The 19,860-nt window shown below is 40.0% G+C and overlaps 2 protein-coding genes across 5 annotated transcripts in view; both read right to left on the bottom strand.

Moving 5' to 3' along the window:
- Positions 1–1,512: 1,512 nt before the first annotated feature.
- On the bottom strand, positions 1,513–4,049 carry LOC136675667 (apolipoprotein A-I-1-like). The gene is made up of 4 exons (XM_066652358.1): positions 3,961–4,049; positions 3,243–3,292; positions 2,689–2,833; positions 1,513–2,452 (listed from the first exon to the last, which is right to left on the bottom strand). Exons 2-4 carry the CDS (start codon positions 3,283–3,285, stop codon positions 1,858–1,860), a joined length of 783 nt encoding a protein of 260 aa, XP_066508455.1. The 5' UTR covers positions 3,286–3,292; positions 3,961–4,049; the 3' UTR covers positions 1,513–1,857.
- Positions 4,050–14,153: 10,104 nt separating this feature from the next.
- septin4b (septin 4b) overlaps positions 14,154–19,860 on the bottom strand; it is a 41,752-nt gene continuing 36,045 nt past the window's right edge. For 2 of the 4 annotated variants that reach the window (XM_066651902.1, XM_066651903.1), the window contains exons 8-11: positions 18,472–18,568; positions 17,991–18,153; positions 17,267–17,366; positions 14,154–15,126 (exon numbers count right to left, since the gene is read on the bottom strand). In XM_066651902.1, the coding sequence (XP_066507999.1) occupies positions 15,058–15,126; positions 17,267–17,366; positions 17,991–18,153; positions 18,472–18,568 (429 nt within the window). In that variant the 3' untranslated portion in view covers positions 14,154–15,057. Of the gene's footprint in view, positions 15,127–15,767; positions 17,367–17,990; positions 18,154–18,471; positions 18,569–19,860 lie in introns of those variants that run through there. The other 2 variants (XM_066651901.1, XM_066651900.1) reach the window with 1 other exon arrangement.

The following is a 19,860-nucleotide window of genomic DNA, read 5'->3' as shown; positions in this document are numbered from 1 at the left end:
GGAGAACACACCACATTCCTCACAGACAGTCACCCGAAGGAAACCCACGCAGACACAGGGAAAACACACCACACTCCTCACCGACAGTCACCTGAAGTGGGACTCGAACCCCCAGCTTCCAGGTCCCTGGAGGCCCTAAAAATAAGCTCCAGCACATCCTTCAGGACAAAGATGGCGTAGCATCCCTCGTCCTGGGGCTCAGGAGCAGAAGGTTATGTGTTAGTGCAGACAGGGTTTTGCCTCCGGAAATTCATGTAGGCGTCTCATTCATCTAATACTAATAAATACCAGGTCTCTCACAACCATCAGGTCAGGATCTGTCAGTCCTGGGTGATGAATTATCCTAATAAACCCCCATAAATATCCATTGCTTTTCTTTGTACATCCTCTCCTTTAATGTCTTTAGTTTGTAAAGAACAAAGGGCATTCAGTGATAATGTTTACCACAGGACATTAGTGGAACATATTCTGCAGCTTGTTTCAGGACTGACAGTCTTTATGGATCTTATATTATAGTTTATGAGTATTTTTTATTGTTTTGTATAACTCTTTAATGTCTTTCTTTATTTCTTCTTGTAAAGCATGGTGACCACTGTTATTATATAAATCAGTGGTTCTCAAAATTTTTAGACAAAGCACCACTCATTATCAAACCAAAAGCTCCAAAACGAGAAGTCTATTTTATATCAGTTATAAGCTTTAAAAGGCTATAGGTGAAAACAGCGCAGTGCAGCACTGTGTTAAACCGTGTTTTTGGACTTGAGCAGCACGGCCACAGTGTTTAACGTAAGCTGAGTGTTGTCTATTTGGTCTTTACATGTACAGAATTATCACTTTGTTTCTCTCTATTTTGCCTCTGGAATATTTTTTTCTTGGCTCCAAAGTATTTTTCAGGTTTGGTCTCGGCTTTTTTTCCAGTTTCCGCTTTGCCCTTTTTGTAATAAAGTCAAAATTGCTCGTATTGCTCAAATCCTGGGCTTTCTTTCCATGGATTTCTCAAAAAAACTGTGAAACATCATGTGATTTATACATTTTCAGTTATATACACAGTTTATTATAGACATCATGTTAATCCTGTGCTGCGTTGTGTTAAATTAATGAATGTTGCACACAGGATATTTGAATCTACTAATGTGGCTTTCAAGTGTTTGGAATGTAGAATTTAGTAGATCGTAATGCTCGTGTAACTGTTTTAACTCACACAAACGCTCATATTTAGCAGATGGAATGTTCTCCACAAGGGGTCACTGTTTGCACCGGAGTATGTTTTGGTGCTATACATTGCTTAAATTCCACTAGATTAGTAAATATGGATAAAATGATTTTTATTGAGTGGTTCTGTCAGTGTGAAGAAGTGTTTTTTTTTTTAGCATTTTTTATTGTGTAGAGAGAATGTTTATTATTGTGTTTATTATTAATATTGTTATTATTATTATTATTACTATTATTATTGATAGCCGAGCATAAGCCAAAGATGAAAGCTGTATGAGAACATCAACCAAAGACCATTTGAGACACAAAAGAAGTTTGTATGAAACAGTCTGTTTTTATTGAGCCATTGATTTCTTCCTATTATTTGACAACACAGAAGCACAGACAAAAATTAGCCAGAATGCTGCACAAAAACAGGTACGTGTCTAATTAAGCATGTGCCCACTTGAGATTACTCAAGGAAGATAAAAGTCCAGTTGCTGCATCGACACAGGGTGTGAGGGGAAAGTGCGTGAGAGCGAATTGCGGGTGGTGTTTGCTGGAAAGAATCCCTTTGCAGGCTGGGGTGTCGGTAACAGGGTGTGGGGATAAGTAAGACAGTGGAAGGAAAGACTTTGAGGCCAAGAAAAGTGGACGTGATGGTGTTTATGCTGCCACAGCCTTTTGGAGGATTTCATAAATCTCCGCCAGCTTGGGCTTGAGCTCCTCGGCCACACTGGTGAGCTTCTGATGGAGCTCTCCAGACTCGTACTTGCTGCGCAGACTGGTGATGGTGGACTCGGCCTGGTCTTTATATTCTTGAACGAAAGGTGCGACCTGTTCCTTAATCTCCTCGATACGTGCAGCCAGCTTGTCGCGAAGCACCTCCACAATGGGTGTCAGCTTGGACTTGGTCTCCTCCACGTTGACCTTGATCCTCTCATGCAAGTCCTTCATCACAGGCTCAAACTTGGCACGGAAGGCAGTCATCTGCTCGCGGTTCTTCTCAGCGTACTCCTTGATCAGAGGCTCCAGCTTCTCGCGGTACTCGTCCAGGTGCTTCTTCACCACCTGACGCAGCTCCTCGCGCTTGGGCTCCAGTTCCGTACGCAGCTGCTCCACATCCTTCTCCACTTTGTCGCGGTATGTGACGATGGCATCTACTATCTGAGGGCCGAAGGTGTCTCGCACTGGTTTGAGGGCCTCGGAGGCACTCTCCATGTAGCCCTGGATTCTGGTCAGAGATAGAGTGAGGCGCTCCCTGTGGAGAAGAGTGGGAAATGGAGGGTGGAGACACAGCTTTGTCAACAAAAATGGTTCTCCCACAGCATTGCTCCAAGGGCATAATTATTTTAAATAACGAGAGAGTGTCCCCTTAAACGTGGCTCTCACTCTCATATGAGATTTCACAGCATTTACCACACATCTACCAAAGCATCTCAAGACCTCAGTTTTTGTATTTTCGGAGTTAAAAAAAAGGAAGAGTTGGTTTCTTACTTAAGGTCCTTGTACTCGCCATCATCCAGACGGTCGATGGCTTTCTGTGCGGTGTCCTTCACCTGGCCCAGGTACGTCACCACGGCGGACCTTATCTGTTCATACTGGGAGGGAGCATCAGCCTGCATAAAGCGGGCCTGAGACCCTGCACAGAAAGAGAGAGCTTGGTCACCATCGTCTGTGTCTGTTTCACAAACTATGGACCTCTAATTTATACATTCAACATTAACACAGAATCAGGGCCATAGCAACAGCCTTAAAACAGAGTCTGTGCTGGATATCGGTAAAGCTACTCCCTCAAGACGTTTGCATTGTACTTGAAGCTAAAATGTAAGTGACCTGCCTTAACAGAAAAAAAAGGTTATGGTACAACACAGCAAATTAAAATGATCCTGCTCAAACCTTAAGTGGATTAATGTTTTGATGACCTAATACTAACTGGGCATGAAATCCTAAGGGAATTAACTGGAATTTGAAACTTTGAAATTAGCCCCTGGTTCCTGGGCCTGTTTTTTTTTTTAAAGAAGGAGTCTTTCTAGGAGATGTTTATTTACCTACGGCCAGGAGAACGGTCAGAGCTAGAGCCACAAACTTCATGATGGATCTGTGAGAGAAACAGAGAGGTTGTAAGTACAAGAACTCGCTTATTGTGCAGTGAAATTCATACATGCTGGAAACTAGCAACAGAAACAGACGCTGCAGGCTTTATAAAAATTAGGGTCGACACAAGCCAGTCCACCTGCTCTCTAATCCCACCTAAAGGAGACACAGCTTCAAAGATGCCTCAGTAGCTTCAGAAACAGATTAGAGTTTAGCTGATGCTTAATCTCCAGTAACCCAGGATTAGCTTTGACCCTAGACTTAGACAGCGGAAGAGGATCAGTTTATCACACCTCTGCTCAAACAGCACACTGAAGAAAAGACAGGGCAAGGCACCAACTTTAACAAATAAGACCAAGAAAATAAAGCTGGAGCTGGTGCAAAATTTGCTTAATTTAACCCCGAAAATACTTAGGGTGTGGGGTTACTTTTGTTAGAATTTTGTGAATTTGGATTTTACTTAAAAATAGAACAAACCATTTTATTTGTCCAGCACTTTTTCAAACATTGTAAATGGCTATAAACTGTGGTTGCAGATTAATCACCAATGCACTAATGAAAACGAACAATTGAATAATCCAGTTCCTCCTAGAGTCTCAATAAAATGCTCCTCAGCACAAGTCACCCCCAAACTCCCCCTGCAAACACACTGAAGACTTCCTGGCTTCTTACCTGTTGGTCTTGCTGGTCCTGGAGAGACTGAAGAGTGTCAGGCAGAGGAGGACGTTTTATAGGGCCCTGGGGAGAGGGAGGGGGTGTGAATGTGCCTCCGTGGAGTTGGACCTCACCCCCTCTCTGATCCACTGGAGGAGTTGGGTACAATGGTCACCCTCAGAGCAGAGGGGGAGGTCATCAATACTCTCAGAAAAGTGCCGTCGGGACACGTAGTCTCGTCTTTCTCTCTCTTTCTACAGCAGCACTTTAACAAACTCTGACAATTTATTCTATTAGTGCATTGCAAAAAAAGCCATGTACATGTTTTGGCTCATTTAAGAAACACAGAGACACGTACCGCTGTGATTTATTTTATGTGTCCAGTCAAATGCAGAAGCCTGGTCAAGTTTATTTTATATTTTTAATAACTAATAAAAATAATAACTCTACAGAGAACAGACGGGGTATAAAATGAAATGTATTGGTTAAACACTGTGATAAACGTGATTTAACTTTGTGTAGGCCATTTTTCTTCAGCCAAAGGACAGTCACTGTGCATTAAATTGTGCAGAAGTGTTCCATTTTTTGTGCTTAGGAAATCAACAACACATGTCTTTTGACCGAGGGTGCACTCAGCTCGCCCAGTTATCACAACCATTGTCTTTGTTGCACAATCAAACCCTTCACACATCTGTCTTATACATTTTAACCCCACATTCCTGTATCTTCTGTAGCTCTCTACAGTGCTTGGCTTTGAATGCACATTTCTGAACTTCTACAAAAATTATTTTGGAATATGTCTGAGGCCTACGTAACCATTTCTTGAATATCTTTCTGTGCTGTAGGTTCCAGAGGCTGATGTCTACTTCCTATGCCCCTAGTCCAAATGTGAGCAAAATTGCTTGGCATGTGTCTCCAGAACAGACCTTTTCGCATCAAACCATTCTCAGTCACTTAGGATATGTTTTAATGCAAATTCTGAATTTCCCCTTGACGTAGCTGCTTAGGACCCATGAGATCTGAGAGCGTACAGCCTCCAGAAATGACAAAGACTCTAAGAAGCCTTTTGGCTTTCATGTGTAATTTAAGACTACATCTAGTCTTAGTCCAGACTTTTTTTCTCCATGTGTTCACTGAAGAATAACCATGGGTATAAGAGGCTGGACTTTAAAGGGTTAAAGCTTCATGGTACAGCTGTACAGAGCTGAGGATATGGCTCCCCGAGGCTAAGACAGAAAAAAATGAAATGCTCATGGCTATTTTGTTCACCTTGCCACAGGGAGCCATAACCTCTGGCCAGCACAGCTGTATCACGAAGAATTAACCCTTTCAACTCCCAGCCTTTTTACATTTTGAGGTTTATCATTCAGCAGCTACAGCACTGATTGGGTTTTTGAGCTTTTAAGATTTAAAAGCTATTCATCTGAGCAGTAAATTGATTCAGTCGACAAAGACAAACAAACAAACTCCCTGATATTAGAATAAACACATTATTCCACCGTGTGTGATACTGTGTGTGTGAATGTGTTTCCACATCTCTCCTTGTGACAGTCCAGTATTATTTGAGGTTATCATTGAATTAGTAAATACTTCATAATGTTAAAGCAAGTGTGCTGTTGATTTAACGAATCCATACAATCAAGAAGAACATCAGGAAACACACTTTGTCCTTCACACTCGCTCACAACACGGCTACCACTTTTTAGAAAATAAGAAGTCCTTTTACTTTATTACATTCTTCTGTTTATTGTAATTATATACAAGTGTATATACTTTGGGTGTGTCTAAGACTTTTGTGCAGTATTCTACATAAAAAAATGCTAATAGTTATAGAAGTTTATAACAGAAATCAGGGCATCTGAGTGTCACATTGATACGTGCTGTAGTTCCATCGTAAAACACATTTGCACTGTTCACAGCGTGATGAAATGCAGGGAATCAGACATAGAAAGTGTTGCACTCTTTGAGGGGCTTGAAATCTGAAAAATATTAACCCTCCGAGGCATATATTCTCTTCTTCAGAGTGGAAGAACCTTATTTGGACGTTGCTGTGTAGGCTGGTAGTCAGTGTGAGTGGGAGAACTCTGTAAACTTATCAAGAACACAAACAGGACTATCGCACTTCAATCAATAATCAAATCAGTGGCCTGTGGAATCTCTGTCTCTGTCTCTCTCGCTCTCTGAAAGCCCCACTGTTCTCTTTAACTCTCTCTCTCTCTCTCTGATAAGGTTCCAGAAGGGCATCAAGTACAGGACCTGTGCCATAAAAAGGGTGGCGTAATCTTCGTGGTATACTCTGTCAGCATATCGCTGCAGGAGAGATGCACCATGGCAAAATGACAAATGGATTAAAGGGTCAGTCCAGCTGTCCACCGGGCTTGGACTTTGAGCTGAAATTGATTCCATGTTCTCTTCATGTTTTCAGAGATTTTAAGAGACAATGTCCACCCCGAGGAAGGAGCAAATCAAAGAATTCACAGAAACATGTTTTTAATGCTGTTCAACAGTGGAGTTAAATTAAAGTACACAGATGTTTAAAGTGTTTAAGCTTTCTGTCTGGCTTCAACCAGCAGGGGAATATTTATTTAGTTTAAAGTCCTGTACGAATTTACAGAGCAGGAACAGAGGTGTTAAATAAACTATGATTTATAAAGTAAATAGGAAACAAACGCACTAAAAATAAAGAGTAAAATGTTCATTAAAACGTGTAAAAGAACGGCCTGCAGAAAGTGATTTGCACTTCTCCACACCACGCCACCGCATCTTTTGCTGAAAGAGTGTAATATACAGTGGTGTACAATGAGTGCTAATCCATATAATGTGCATCAAGTCTTTAGAAAAATACTGAACATTTCATGAGCGCACAGCTGTCAGCTGAGGTCTCAGATTAATCATTACCCATCAGACACCGAGAGAAACATCAGCTCAGGACATGTTTAAATTGACAGAGTGGACATTCTCCTTTAGTGCAGTACAGACACGATCAACGGTGGACATTAGCTACAAGCTGAATTACCAAACTCAGTTTTGAAAAAGTTGCGAAATCTTATGTATGACATGGGTTTATCCAACATCTAAGAGGACTTGTGGACATAATGTGACAAATATTAACTAATAGGGGGTCAGCAAAGGTTAAATCAAGAGGATGCAGTCAAAACCAGAGCTTCAGAGACCTTCCTGATCTTTAATCCTTGACATTTTCAGAAGGGGTCTCTAATTATTGTCCCCTGTTTTTCTACACTCCTGCAATGGCTTTACACTAAACTAGATGTGTGAAGTTGATTGTATCTAGTCATAAACATCAGTGAGGTCTTGTGATCTCAGATTGTTAAAGGAAATATCTACAATTGAGGGAAAAAGCTGTTTTCTGGTTTGTTTACATTCAGAATCTCTGTGTCTTTTAAAATGGAACAGTGTATTAGAAGGGAAAAAAACAAATGTTTGAACGTGGCTGAAGTTTAACTTGTCTGTAAGTTCTTATTCACTGTTTGAATTACACCAGAAACTCATTTGTAATTTGAGCTGCTTAGTTTCTTTAGCAGTTTGCTGTTTCCTGAATGTGGAGATTTTTCCATTTTCCACCGTAAGTTAAGCGAAACCCCAAAAATATGTCAATATTAGCCACATATGGAGCAGGAATAGAGCAACATCCTCATCTTGTTTTCTGTTTTTCAACATTTTGAGTTCTCTTTGTTGTATAAAAACCTGTTTTTTTTTTGTTTTTTTTTACCCAAACATTAGAGAGCGGCAAATAAAAACTGTTATAAAAAGTGTTTTATTTTTAAATATAAATTAAAACTGTGAACATTGCCTTTATATATATCACTTCAGAGAACTGGTTTCCAGAGCCCAATGCATGGGGATTTTATTACTTAGGCCAACTCTTGTCATCGGGCGTGGTGAACTTGGGCCCTGAACAGCTGCTTCAGAGCAATCTCAGTCTGAATAAAGCTTCGTGCAGCTGTGGTCTTGAGGTTAGAGAAGCGAGCTTGAGGCCATAAGGTTGCCTGGATAGTTGCCGGTTCTCTTGCAGCAAGAGAAAAATTCATTCATGGCAGAAGCGCCCTTGAGCAAGGCACATAACCCTCAAACCACACCTCAGGCGCAGAGGTGGTTGGCAACATCTTGCGCTGTATATGTGGGTGTTCACTGCCCCTAGTGTTTGTGAAGAATTGCTCACTAGTGTGTGTTTGTGTGTTCACTGCCAATAAAAGTGTTTCTTCTTCTTTTCCATAGATATCATCCAAACTGTGTCAGCAATGACTGCTTCTTAATGAAGCTGAAGTCACTTTGTCTTTAATTCCAGCCCAAGCTTCTCTGTCTGCTGTGACTGACCCTGAGCTTTTAATTGCAAATGACAGCACATTCGTAATCTCCACTTCTAAGACCCCCAATTTTCAACTTCCCTTTCAACTTCCCTTCTCTCACGATCCTGCTCACACTCTTTTTTCCTGTTCTTACAACCTTCCTGAAAACCATTTGTTCCCTGTTGAGCTCCTTTCTCAGTATAGAGTCAGTTACAGTGTTAATAGCTGTGATGATTCCTCCGCTCTGAATGGGGCTGCAGACTACTGACCAACTGCCCTATTAATAAACATCAATGGGTTCAATTCAAGTCCTCTGATAGCGGTGAACGTGTGCAGTCTTGTAACACTAATCTCCAGCCTGTGGCTCCTACGTTCCAGAGCACACAAAGTAAAGGTTAAAGATGATCAATTATCAATCAAATCTAATCAAATCAAAGTCTGACCGTCACTTACCTATTCATACACAGTACACTCTCAGAAAAAATGGTGTGGTAGTGGTACAATATTGGTCAGTAAAAGTTACAAACCGTGGAAATGTACCTTTGTTTCTTAAAGGTACATTAAATTATCTTCTCCGGAAGGAGAGATCAATGTTTGTAATCTTTAATAATAGAACTGTGTCATATATAAAAAAACATAATATAAGTCCTGGAGATTAAATGGAGTGTATGAAATCAACACAAGTTTAAAGTCTACAAATATGCTCGCTAATTAAAGGTACAAATATGTACCCTTAAGGGCACCACCACAGTGACAAATTTTCTGACAGTGTACAATGGCATTTAAAATGCTTTGATGACTTCTACTTCCATGAGAAATAAATCAACATAGGGTACAATCTATAGGATAAAAAGACTGATAAGAAAATTCTACTGATGGAGGTTGGCTATGCTGTGTAGTATCCTAAGTTATGCTAACATGGGCGTGAGAGATAGATTGACATGCTATATTTATTCTATTTCAGATAAATCTTTCTAAAACAATAGCCTTTATGTGAGTCCCAGTTTGGAATAGCTAAGTTTGGCCAGTAGTTTAAGAACCTCTGGGTTAGACCTCAGCTCAGGGCCCTAGCTGCTAATCTCAGTTGCTAACATTGCTAATTGCTACTCATACTCAGTTCCAAAATAAAGCCCAGACTCTGACAATCTGCTGTAAACTGTCCTTTAAACTTTAGGCAAACACATGACCTCCGAGATCTCAGTGATGAAGTAGTGTGATATCAAATTGTCTGCATGCTCCATGCTAAACGCTAGTGAATGCAGTGACAGGGCTCCCTGATAAATTGCTAAACCTTTGGTCTGAAGTTATCTCAGTGGAACACAGAAGTCATCACTAAAGATAGATTTGAAAAATATTATCAGGTTTTTTTTAATCAATTGCTCCATTGTTTTATTGGAGGTAATATTGTTCCACACCTACTTTAGCCTGGCGTTACAGAAAATACTCAGCAATGCCATTCAGAAAAAGCTTATACAGCAGACGTTTTCTTTTTAACTGTAAAAATTGAAATTCAACTTGGAGAATATTTTGTGAAACTATTTTTGTTGGTTTTTGCTTTACATAAGCTCTGATGATAAGATAAGGTCAGTTTGAGGTAGAAGTTCCATAGTTCAGTCAGTTAACATCTGCCTGTAAAAAAAAATACGCGTATTTGCTCTGAACAAAAGGTTTTTTCAGTCCAAAATTATTAAACATACATTCATTATAAATAGCTCAATACAAACACACAGGCGTCAGGAAAATCCCCATATTCATTTACTTTTCGTGAAAAAAATACAATTTATCAGAAAATGTAACAAAAGCCTCAACAAATTGTCCCATATTCCTAGGAATAGTGGCTGTGTGTGAGAGTGACAGGGTGAAAGTGTAGAACTGTCCACGTGCGAGTGCCTGAGTGTGTGAAACTGATGAATGAATGATTGCTGCACTTTTGCCTCATAGTGTATTATACAATGCAAATAACAATTTTAGATACAAAGATTAAACTCATTAAACTGGCTTCTAACTCACTCAGTCACATATTCACAATTAGAACCTGCACCACAAGGGGGTGTTTGTCAGTGGCTCATATCATAGACACCGTGACAGGAGACGCAAACCAGGGACAGAGATTTTTTCAGATTGTGTCTAACTGTTGTTTTAATTGCCGTATCATTACAAACGTGATAAAGATCCATTGGCAGGGTGATGCCCAGACGGCAGAATTAGAGCAAGGGTCACCTTCACAGATGACTTTGCTGGGTTAAATTTGTTTAGTTTGGATTTTTGAGGCTGGTGTGTTGTGTTTGTGCTGACTTTTGGCTGCGAGTTTATGTCATGTGACTTGTGGGCTGAATAAGGAGAAAATTGTGGCGCAAAACAAGAGACCTTGTCCCACCACCTACACAGATACACAGGGGACAAGGTCATCACTACAGGTCTGTTACTTCAGCTGTGTGTGTGTGTGTGTGTGTGTAAGTATTTAAAGCTAGAATTAAGAGAATATTTTCCTTCTTTTCAAATTTCAAACACTTTCATAATTGAACACACCATTAAAATGGCTTCAAAATGACATTCACTAGAAAATAATATTTTGACCTTGACCTGTGGAGGTACAATTTTGGAGCTACATTTCCTCTTTTATTTTGGACAGTGACAGTAACATAAACGTGATGCTCCATTCACCGAGAGCTTCACAATGAACTGATGAAATGCCTCAAGGCCTTCAACGCTAATATTTAACTTGGCAGTTCATGATGTCCAGCTACTGTGAAGCCACAAGGTTTCTTTCTCTTCCGTTTCTCAAACAAACACCCACACCCAGAGCTCTGCGGGATTACATAACATTTACATAACGTAAAGAATGTAAGAAATACGTGTTATATCAATTGAAGCTATGTTTATGGGTCAAAGAAAGACAACAAAGCAAAAAAAAACTAAAAAATGTTCACGGATACTTTGCAAAATGACATTCAGGACATAAACAGAGGATGTGCTGATTTGGTTATACAATGTACTATAAGATGGATTTCTAAATAAATAAATAAATCACATCCTCGCAACTGTAAATAGCATTTTAAGACGTCGTTTAATTCACTGAGCTTTTGCACATGACAATCTCCAACAAAGATGGGTTGCAGCTTCAAAAAAAGATCTGAACCCTGAAAGCAAAAGGAAAAATTGAAATGTGGACACTTCCAAGAATCGCTGTTGCAGTTTACACAGTGGAGGACTTTGTTCTGTTGGATGCTCTTTAGCTTGATCGAACGTTTGGAGAGTCTATTACCACGCTCCAGCACAAACGCTACGCTGCAGCAAGAGATTTTAAAAATAACGCGACTAAATCAGGACTTAATGTGTCTTTATGCTCCACCAGATAAAAGCTGTTTTAAAACGGCATTAAATGAGGAAATCGAGTGAGGAAATCAGTGTATATATTTTATTTATTTTAAAGAATATGCTCTAGTCATTTGCAATTTCACAATCAACCATTACACAATATATTTAATGTGTTCATGAAAAACCAAACAAAGACATTTTCATATATTTATATAAAAAATAATTCGGCATTCCCTTTAGGACACAAGACAGAGGATTCGAAAATAACTTCCATTAGAACACAAACCATGGGGCCCAAAGGAAAATATTCATGAAATAATAATAAAAACAACAATGAAATTTATAATAAAAACAGTTTGAGTCTTTTCTGACCCTGTCCTGTTTATAACTAAAGTAAAGATTCCTTCTCTGCTACAAGTTCACGTTAAATAAATGGATGCAAAAACCCGTGTAAGAACCTATTAAAAATGGCAAAAATAAAAGTGAAAACAAAACACTGACCAAGATTAAGGGCTTGATTTAAAGGGACGACAAGGGAAGCAGAAATAGGAGCCATGTAAATTCCCATAGAAGTGTTTTTCTCACAGTGGATGGCTAGAAGGTGTTGGCAGTAGCTTTAGAGTTTCTGTTTTAGCAGGTTTTACTACTTTCAAGATGTAAACGCACAATTTCATTTAGATTATTTCTAGAGCTGTAATTCGAATTTGAGTCTATCTCACTGATACAGACAGCGGAGCAGATTGGAGTGGAGTGTATGGAGTTAAATCAGTGTCACTAGAAACTGAACCTGAAATCGTGGTTCTTGAAAAAAAGTGTGTGAAATTTGCTGTTATTTTATCTTTTTAATTGAAATTTCACAATTTGATTCATTAATCCATTGTCTGTAACCCTTATCCAGTTCAGGGTCGCGGTGGTTCCGGAGCCTACCCGGAATCATTGGGTGCAATGCGGGAATACACCCTGGAGGTGTTTACAGATAAAAAACCTTCAGGGAAAAATCCAGGGAACTGGGGAAGCACAAATAAACGCGGATCTAATCTCACACCTTGAATTTCCAGAACTGAATTATTTTTTACCTGTGTTTTTTTTTTCACAGGATGATTTTTATCCAAAACTTTCAATAAAAAAAAATTAAATAACACCCAATTTCACATGCTTTTTTTTTTTTCAAGATTCATGATTTCTGGTTCAGGTTCTAGTGACACTGATTTAATGCCATAGAAGTGGTCATGTTATGCAGCTCTGAAATGCACTGGTCTTGTGTCTGACATTTTGCCACAAAACATAATAAGCACAGTTAAGGAAAGGACATGTTCCATTAACAGTGAACTCCAGCTTTTCTCAAACTTAAATGCAGCATACGGTGGATCACAACAGACCAACGTCACAAATCCACTGAATTAAAGCACCCTGTGAAACCAGATTTCTTGTCTCTCGATCAGAAACAGTTTGGTGAAGATATAGATCAGTTACAGAGAGCAGTTCTGCAAATATAGCAAACCATGTGTGTGTGTGTGTGTGTGTGTGTGTGTATTTTGCCTTTTGAATAAAGGCAGCCAGTAAGATCAAAGTTCATTTACATATATCACGACTAACTGAACACAACACGCTAAACAATAAACAATAAAGAAAACAGATTTGAGGTTTTGTTACGACAGTCGCGAGACATTGTTCTGTTCTGTTCAAAAAAAAGTTCTGTCTGTGGTAAGTGACCGTTTGCTGCAGTCGGAGATTAAGTTGAAAAACACTGGAGTGTTCTTTTAACTGTGATATTACTCTATTGTAACACACACCAGGTTCCTAAGGTCAGAGGCCAGACAGTGGCTAGTCTCCTGGGTGTTTACATTGGTTCCAGGATGTTCCTTCTACACACAGATCTCTGGAAGTCGGGTGTGTATAGTCAGTCTTGTCACACGTTATGAACCAAGGCCTGCGTACTAATCTCCACATAGGAACTCAGAATATTTCTCAGCCTCGATAACAAAAATATTGCTCTACAGTACTCAGGATTATTTCACTCTTAAGAAAATAAAACAGCATTTTTAAGACGTATGTAAATAAGCCGTTTCTTGTTTGTAGCACTACAAACTAAAGCATGTACATGCGGTACAACAAACGCATCCGTTTAACAAAATTGTACAAATAAAAGATGTCGTAGAAAACAATTAAATAATTAACTTAACCCAACATGACCTTGAGTCATTCTAAAACACTCTGGGGAACGTGTTGTTATTATCACTACGCAGACAAGGTCAAGCACGGAAGGTTACGGGAGGCTGGCTTTTTCGTTTTTCCCTCTGGTTACTGTCCCTAATAAAAATAACACCACAGCACTGGAGTGAGTTGGAGTGAGTAACCACAATGTGGTCATTATCTCTGACAACACCAGAGTGGAAACAGAATGAATTAGTGAATTAGAAAAAGGATTAATCCAGCAGTTTTCAAACCGTTTTAATGTCCTGCAAGGAGCATTTGTATACCCCTCGTGTTGTGGTGTGTTTTGTTATTTTTAATTGAAAAGGACCACATCCTCTACAGGAATCATATCATTTCTCCGGACTGGTGATCTGATTAGACAACAGGGGGGCTCTACAACTTCAGACGAGTTTAATTCCAAATATACTCACAACAGATGCCTGTGCTAACGTAGACCTACACAAAGCAGCACGCTAGTGCGCAGGAATGTTTATGTGCTACTTGGCCACAGTCCATTTGCCGAGCTGTGGGCGAAGACAAAAAAAAACTGATTAAATAAATAAACAAATCACCTTTTGTGGCTTGTTAATGTTCAGTAATGGAACAAGCATCTTTCTAATTTTGATTAGAATCAAACAGACCGTAAATGGAGGTGTATTTAGAATACGTTTGATTACCAGGGACAGTCATTTCTGTCTTTGCAAAAGTAAAAACGGGTAGAAGCTGAAGCAGGTGCCAACAGCTCTCCGTCCAATTCAGCTTCTGTTTTTCTGTTGACTAAAGGGAAACACAGGAAAATCCCTGTCTCTGGAAACAGAGTACAGCTGCAGCAATCAGCATCAGGTTCAGAAATGCTGGACTGCACATCTTGCTTCTGGAGTGGCACATGTTTGGCTAGGGAAAGTCTATTGTGATGCTCTAAAAGCATATCTCGAATACTGAAAAACGTTTGCACAGCACTGTAGGAGTTAAATTAGTTACTTTACCAGGAGGTGAGGGGAATATCTGTCAGGTTTCAAAACTAAATAAGAAGACTTCAAAGGATTCAAAGCAGGGGGGGGGTGACAGGTTAGGAGCCTTTCTGAGAGAGAATACAAAACCATTTCACATCGAACCTCTCTGAATGGCTTTAGCGGCTGAGTCTCCACCAGTGAGTGCAGTGCTGTGTGGAGCGATGGCACGTAATGAGACACCCCAGGCATCCAGGAGCTGCAGCATTCTTCATTACAAGGAAAAGAAAACAGTTGGGAGGCTGCTTCAGGCAAAGTCTCAGGACTAGCAGAAGGAGAAGGGGTTAATACGCTTCTTTCTGGGTGTGCATCTGCTCCTGGATCTTCTGCAGCATCTCCTGCATCCGCCGCAGCTGTGAAACAGAGAGGAACAAGAGAGCGGGGCGTCAGTGACGTTAGTGACCTGGACCATCAAAGATGGATCGAAGAGGCTGACGCAGCCGGTCACGTGACTGCGGGGCAAACTCTGAGAGCAGGTCACTGGCCAGACTGAGCGTTTTCACTTCTGCATGACTGTTTCTGTCATTAACCCATGGCATGCCAGCATTGAACTGGCACTTTGTGCTTCTACGTTACTTCATACACCCTACGTACAATAAGCAGCACAGGGTTCATGTTCTCTTCTAGTATTTCATTTACATTATATTTGAATTCATACAAACTGCACTTTTGTGGCGCTCTGTTATTGTTTTAAATAGTTTCTTGCCACAGTAATAAAAATCACCCATGTGCAGGTCACAAAACCTCATAAACCTCATAGGGAAGGAGTTCCAAATGTTGGTTTTGATCAGTTTTTCTTGAATGTGGGGCTCTTCACTTTCACTTTATGAACACTGAACAGGATTATAGGGTCCTGCTTGTGCACACAAACAACTTCTGCGTATAAATCATGCTGACAGAGGTATGTTTGGAAGATTTTAATCATGACAAATAATAACAGAATATAAACCATCTCAAATAAATAAATAAATAAATAAATATTAAATATGTTGGCAGCATTGTAACTCATTTATGAACCTCATGTTTGGCCGTATATATCTTCATATTAAACCTAGCTGCACATTACTTCTCCAGCTGAAGAACTAATAACTAACAGAATGCTCTTATTTAAATATTCTCTCTGTTAAAAAGTGATCTTCACAACAGTACATTTACAGGAGAAAGGAAAACCTTGGGAAGTAAACTACTGGTTTAGAGCTGGGGCTGAGGTGAGACACAGACGCCAACTCCGTCCGTCCTTTACAGGTTTATACAGTGGAATATCACAAATTAAAATGGAACATTATTCATTCGGAGGCAGGCAAAGGCAGGTTCCTCAAAACACAGACAGTGATGAATAATCCTGTTGATCCTGAGCTCATTTTGTGTTCTACATATTCCTCAAAAATACAGTAAATAGCTCTAAATAAAGCCACACTGAGCCCCATCATCTCTCAGTGAAGCATTTGCTGAATATGTTCTTATCTAGAAAAATGCATAAGATTAAAATACGTTAGACATGCTCTAGAAAATAAATCAGCCCTAAACTAATATTAAACAGCTCACTGCGCAGCTACCAGCTCCAGAAGTGCATTTCACAGGCATTAAACCCTCCTCCGAATTTTACTGAGGTTTTACCAAAAAAACAAAGGGATGTTAGAAATCATTAGCAGCATTCAGCTTTAGAGCTTGTGCCGTGGGGTGGGGTTCAGGGCGATTCGTCTTTAGAGTTTATGAGCAATGTGTAACGGTGATTTAAAGTGCATCACTGCAGATGTGTGCAGGCTTCACAAACTACAAGAAAACACTGGAAACAAGTCAATCAGCAACTACAGAAACGTACACAACATAAGACTGACTCTCACACTCTTGTAGTGTCGAGAACTACTTCAGCAGTGTGAGAGTTAAAAGAAAGCTCCAGCTTCAGTCACTTACTGATTACTGTTAGTTAGAAAACTGAGTTTTGAGGCGACACAGGTTCTGTTCTTTTACTGGAAATCACTGGATACCCATTAAAAAAATCACTTGTGAACTGATCTTACACAGATCTAGTGGTGAACTAGAAACACCAGGGGAATTCCACCACTGTTTTAAATTTCTGACTCAATTTAACTGCAGAAATGTGCACAGTCTTTGAGAACGCTCTGATGGAAAATATATGGATTTTATGTCAATACAATTACAGTGAATTTCTTTATTTACAGCCAGTGGCTCTACATGTGTGTTGCTGATTGTAAAACTGCAGAAAAAAATGGGACAAACAGGTCAGGTGCCAGGCTCTGAATTAAGACTTCCTGTAAAAAACTTCCTGTGAGTGTTAGTGGACTTTGCTGATTTTGCAGATTTTTGGTGGAATTCCCCTGACACTGGAAGAGATGTTGGTCATGAACCCTGCGAGTGTGTGTGAGTGTGTGCGGACGCGTGTGGTTCTGGCTCTGTGTGAGGCTCTGGATGCGGTTGGGTTTCCGGATGGTGAGGTTGATTGTGATTGGTCGGAGAGGGCGGGTTCTGTACCTCCTCGTCTTTCTCCCGAATCAGTTTTTCCGTCTCTGTGTCCGTTACCCCCGGCACCATCGGAATTGGGAAATCTGTGCCGCTCTCTCTGGTTAGTTTACTGCAGGGGGTTAAAAAGAAGACAAACAACAGGAAGTGTTAGACGTTTTACAGCTTAATCGCTGAGAGCCCAAAAATTGCAGGTATAAACATACCATACTAGTGTCGGAACATTGCTGTGGGGTTTCATTGCATTCAGCCACAACAGATCTACTGATATTAAGTCATTAGTTCAGGGACTAAAAAGTCCCTTAAACTCATTCCTAAAGTATGGGATGGTACAGAAAAACCTTAAAATACAAATTCAAGGTTCACTGAAAATAAAAAAAACGATTTGAAAACCTATGCACACAACGGCCACTAGATGTCTCCAAATCCTTCACAACGTGTTTCATTAAACACTCTTTAGTGCAAACAACAGAATGTATGCCTTTAAATATATGTATTTTAATCAATTCACCTTGTGTTTTATTAGTTTAAGCATGTTGTGTAGCGACACACACACTGAAAATAATAAACAACTTCTGGTGACATTACATTTGAACAACACACAGCTGTAAAATAATGCACTGCTTTTAAAAGTGATCTTTCTTCAGGGTCACTCACAGTTACCTGCGCCTAACCAATGATGGTCACTTCAATATGTGTGTGTGTGTGTGTGTGTGTGTGTGCGTGCGTGCCATACTTGCGGTTGCGCTCCTTCACCACCATGCGGGTCATGCTCTGGATGCACTGTGCTCTGTAGTTCTCGTAGTGTGTTTCTCTGGTGACGTCTTTCAGGTCCTGCATGTGTGTTCGTACCAGCATGTTCCTCAACTTCACAAAGTCGCAGTGAGCAGAGTTCTCCACTGAAACACACACACACACACACACACACACACAATTTGCTAAATTTGTGTGTAAGAAATTGGACAGGTATAATTTAATTTCAAAATCATTCTAGACAAACGGTTCCTTATTAAGTGTTTTTTTGTTTGTTTGTTCTTACAGTGTTTAATGCTTTAATGCTTTAACAATGTAAAATGTATTGTTGTCATGTCAATAAAGCAAATCTAGAATTTGGAACTTGTTCTGTATCATTAGAGTAACACCTCATTACTCAGAAGATCATAGAGAACAATCTTAAAGACACAGCGCCATTATAAACAGGCAAAGCCTTAACACACCTTCTACAATGCCCCAAGGATAGAGTCGTCCACGCACTCGTTTACCCTTCGCCTCCACCACCGTGTTACTGCCAATCACAGCAAACGGGATACTCTCCTAGAGAGAGAGAGAGAGAGAGAGAGAGAGAGAGAGAGAGAGAGAGAACAGGAAAGACAGAGAGGGGAAGGAGGGGAACAGAAAGAGAGAGAGAGACAGAGAGAGAGAGAGAGAGAGAGAGAGAGAAGTTACAAATAATCTGAAGACAAACTAAGGCACTGCATGGAAGCTGCTGCATTGCAGATACTCTCCCTCTCTGTGTGTCTCTCTCATCCTCCACTCCATGTCCTCACTCCATTTATTCGTCTGCAGCATTAGTGCTATCAAAGGATTTACATCAATAATCCTTATCCACTCAAAGGTGCCTTGTGAGGTAGTACAGATTCAGACAGTTTCATACCTCACACAACTAAGGAACCAATCTCATCAACTCGGGTGGTGCTTTCAAAGATTTGCACGTACTGAATGAGGGCATATGAAGCTGAGCAGTTTTACTGGGAAATATTGAATGAGATATTGTCAGTGACCCTTAAGACACACACAAAATTAGCTGACACCTAGACAATTACACTTTTAGTTACATTAATTACATACTTAATGACAGACTGCACCTTTAATTCATTAGACTGCACCTTTAATTCATCAGACTGCACCTTTAATTCATTAGACTGCACCTTTAATTCATTAGACTGCACCTTTAACTCATCAGACTGCACCTTTAACTCATCAGACTGCACCTTTAATTCATTAGACTGCACCCTTCATTCATTAGACTTCACCTTTAACTCATCAGACTGCACCTTTAATTCATTAGACTGCACCTTTAACTCATCAGACTGCACCTTTAACTCATCAGACTGCACCTTTAACTCATCAGACTGCACCCTTAATTCATCAGACTGCACCTTTAATTCATTAGACTGCACCCTTCATTCATTAGACTTCACCTTTAACTCATCAGACTGCACCTTTAATTCATTAGACTGCACCTTTAACTCATCAGACTGCACCTTTAACTCATCAGACTGCACCTTTAACTCATCAGACTGCACCTTTAACTCATCAGACTGCACCCTTAATTCATCAGACTGCACCCTTAATTCATTAGACTGCACCCTTAATTCATCAGACTGCACCCTTAATTCATTAGACTGCACCCTTAATTCATCACACTGCACCTTTAATTCATTAGACTGCACCCTTAATTCATTAGACTGCACCCTTAATTCATTAGACTGCACCTTTAATTCATTAGACTGCACCCTTAATTCATTAGACTGCACCCTTAATTCATTAGACTGCACCCTTAATTCATTAGACTGCACCCTTAATTCATCAGACTGCACCCTTAA

This window comes from Hoplias malabaricus, chromosome X1 (assembly GCF_029633855.1).
Source record: "Hoplias malabaricus isolate fHopMal1 chromosome X1, fHopMal1.hap1, whole genome shotgun sequence".
NCBI lineage: Eukaryota > Metazoa > Chordata > Actinopteri > Characiformes > Erythrinidae > Hoplias > Hoplias malabaricus.
This window is presented reverse-complemented; position numbering and strand designations above follow the sequence as displayed.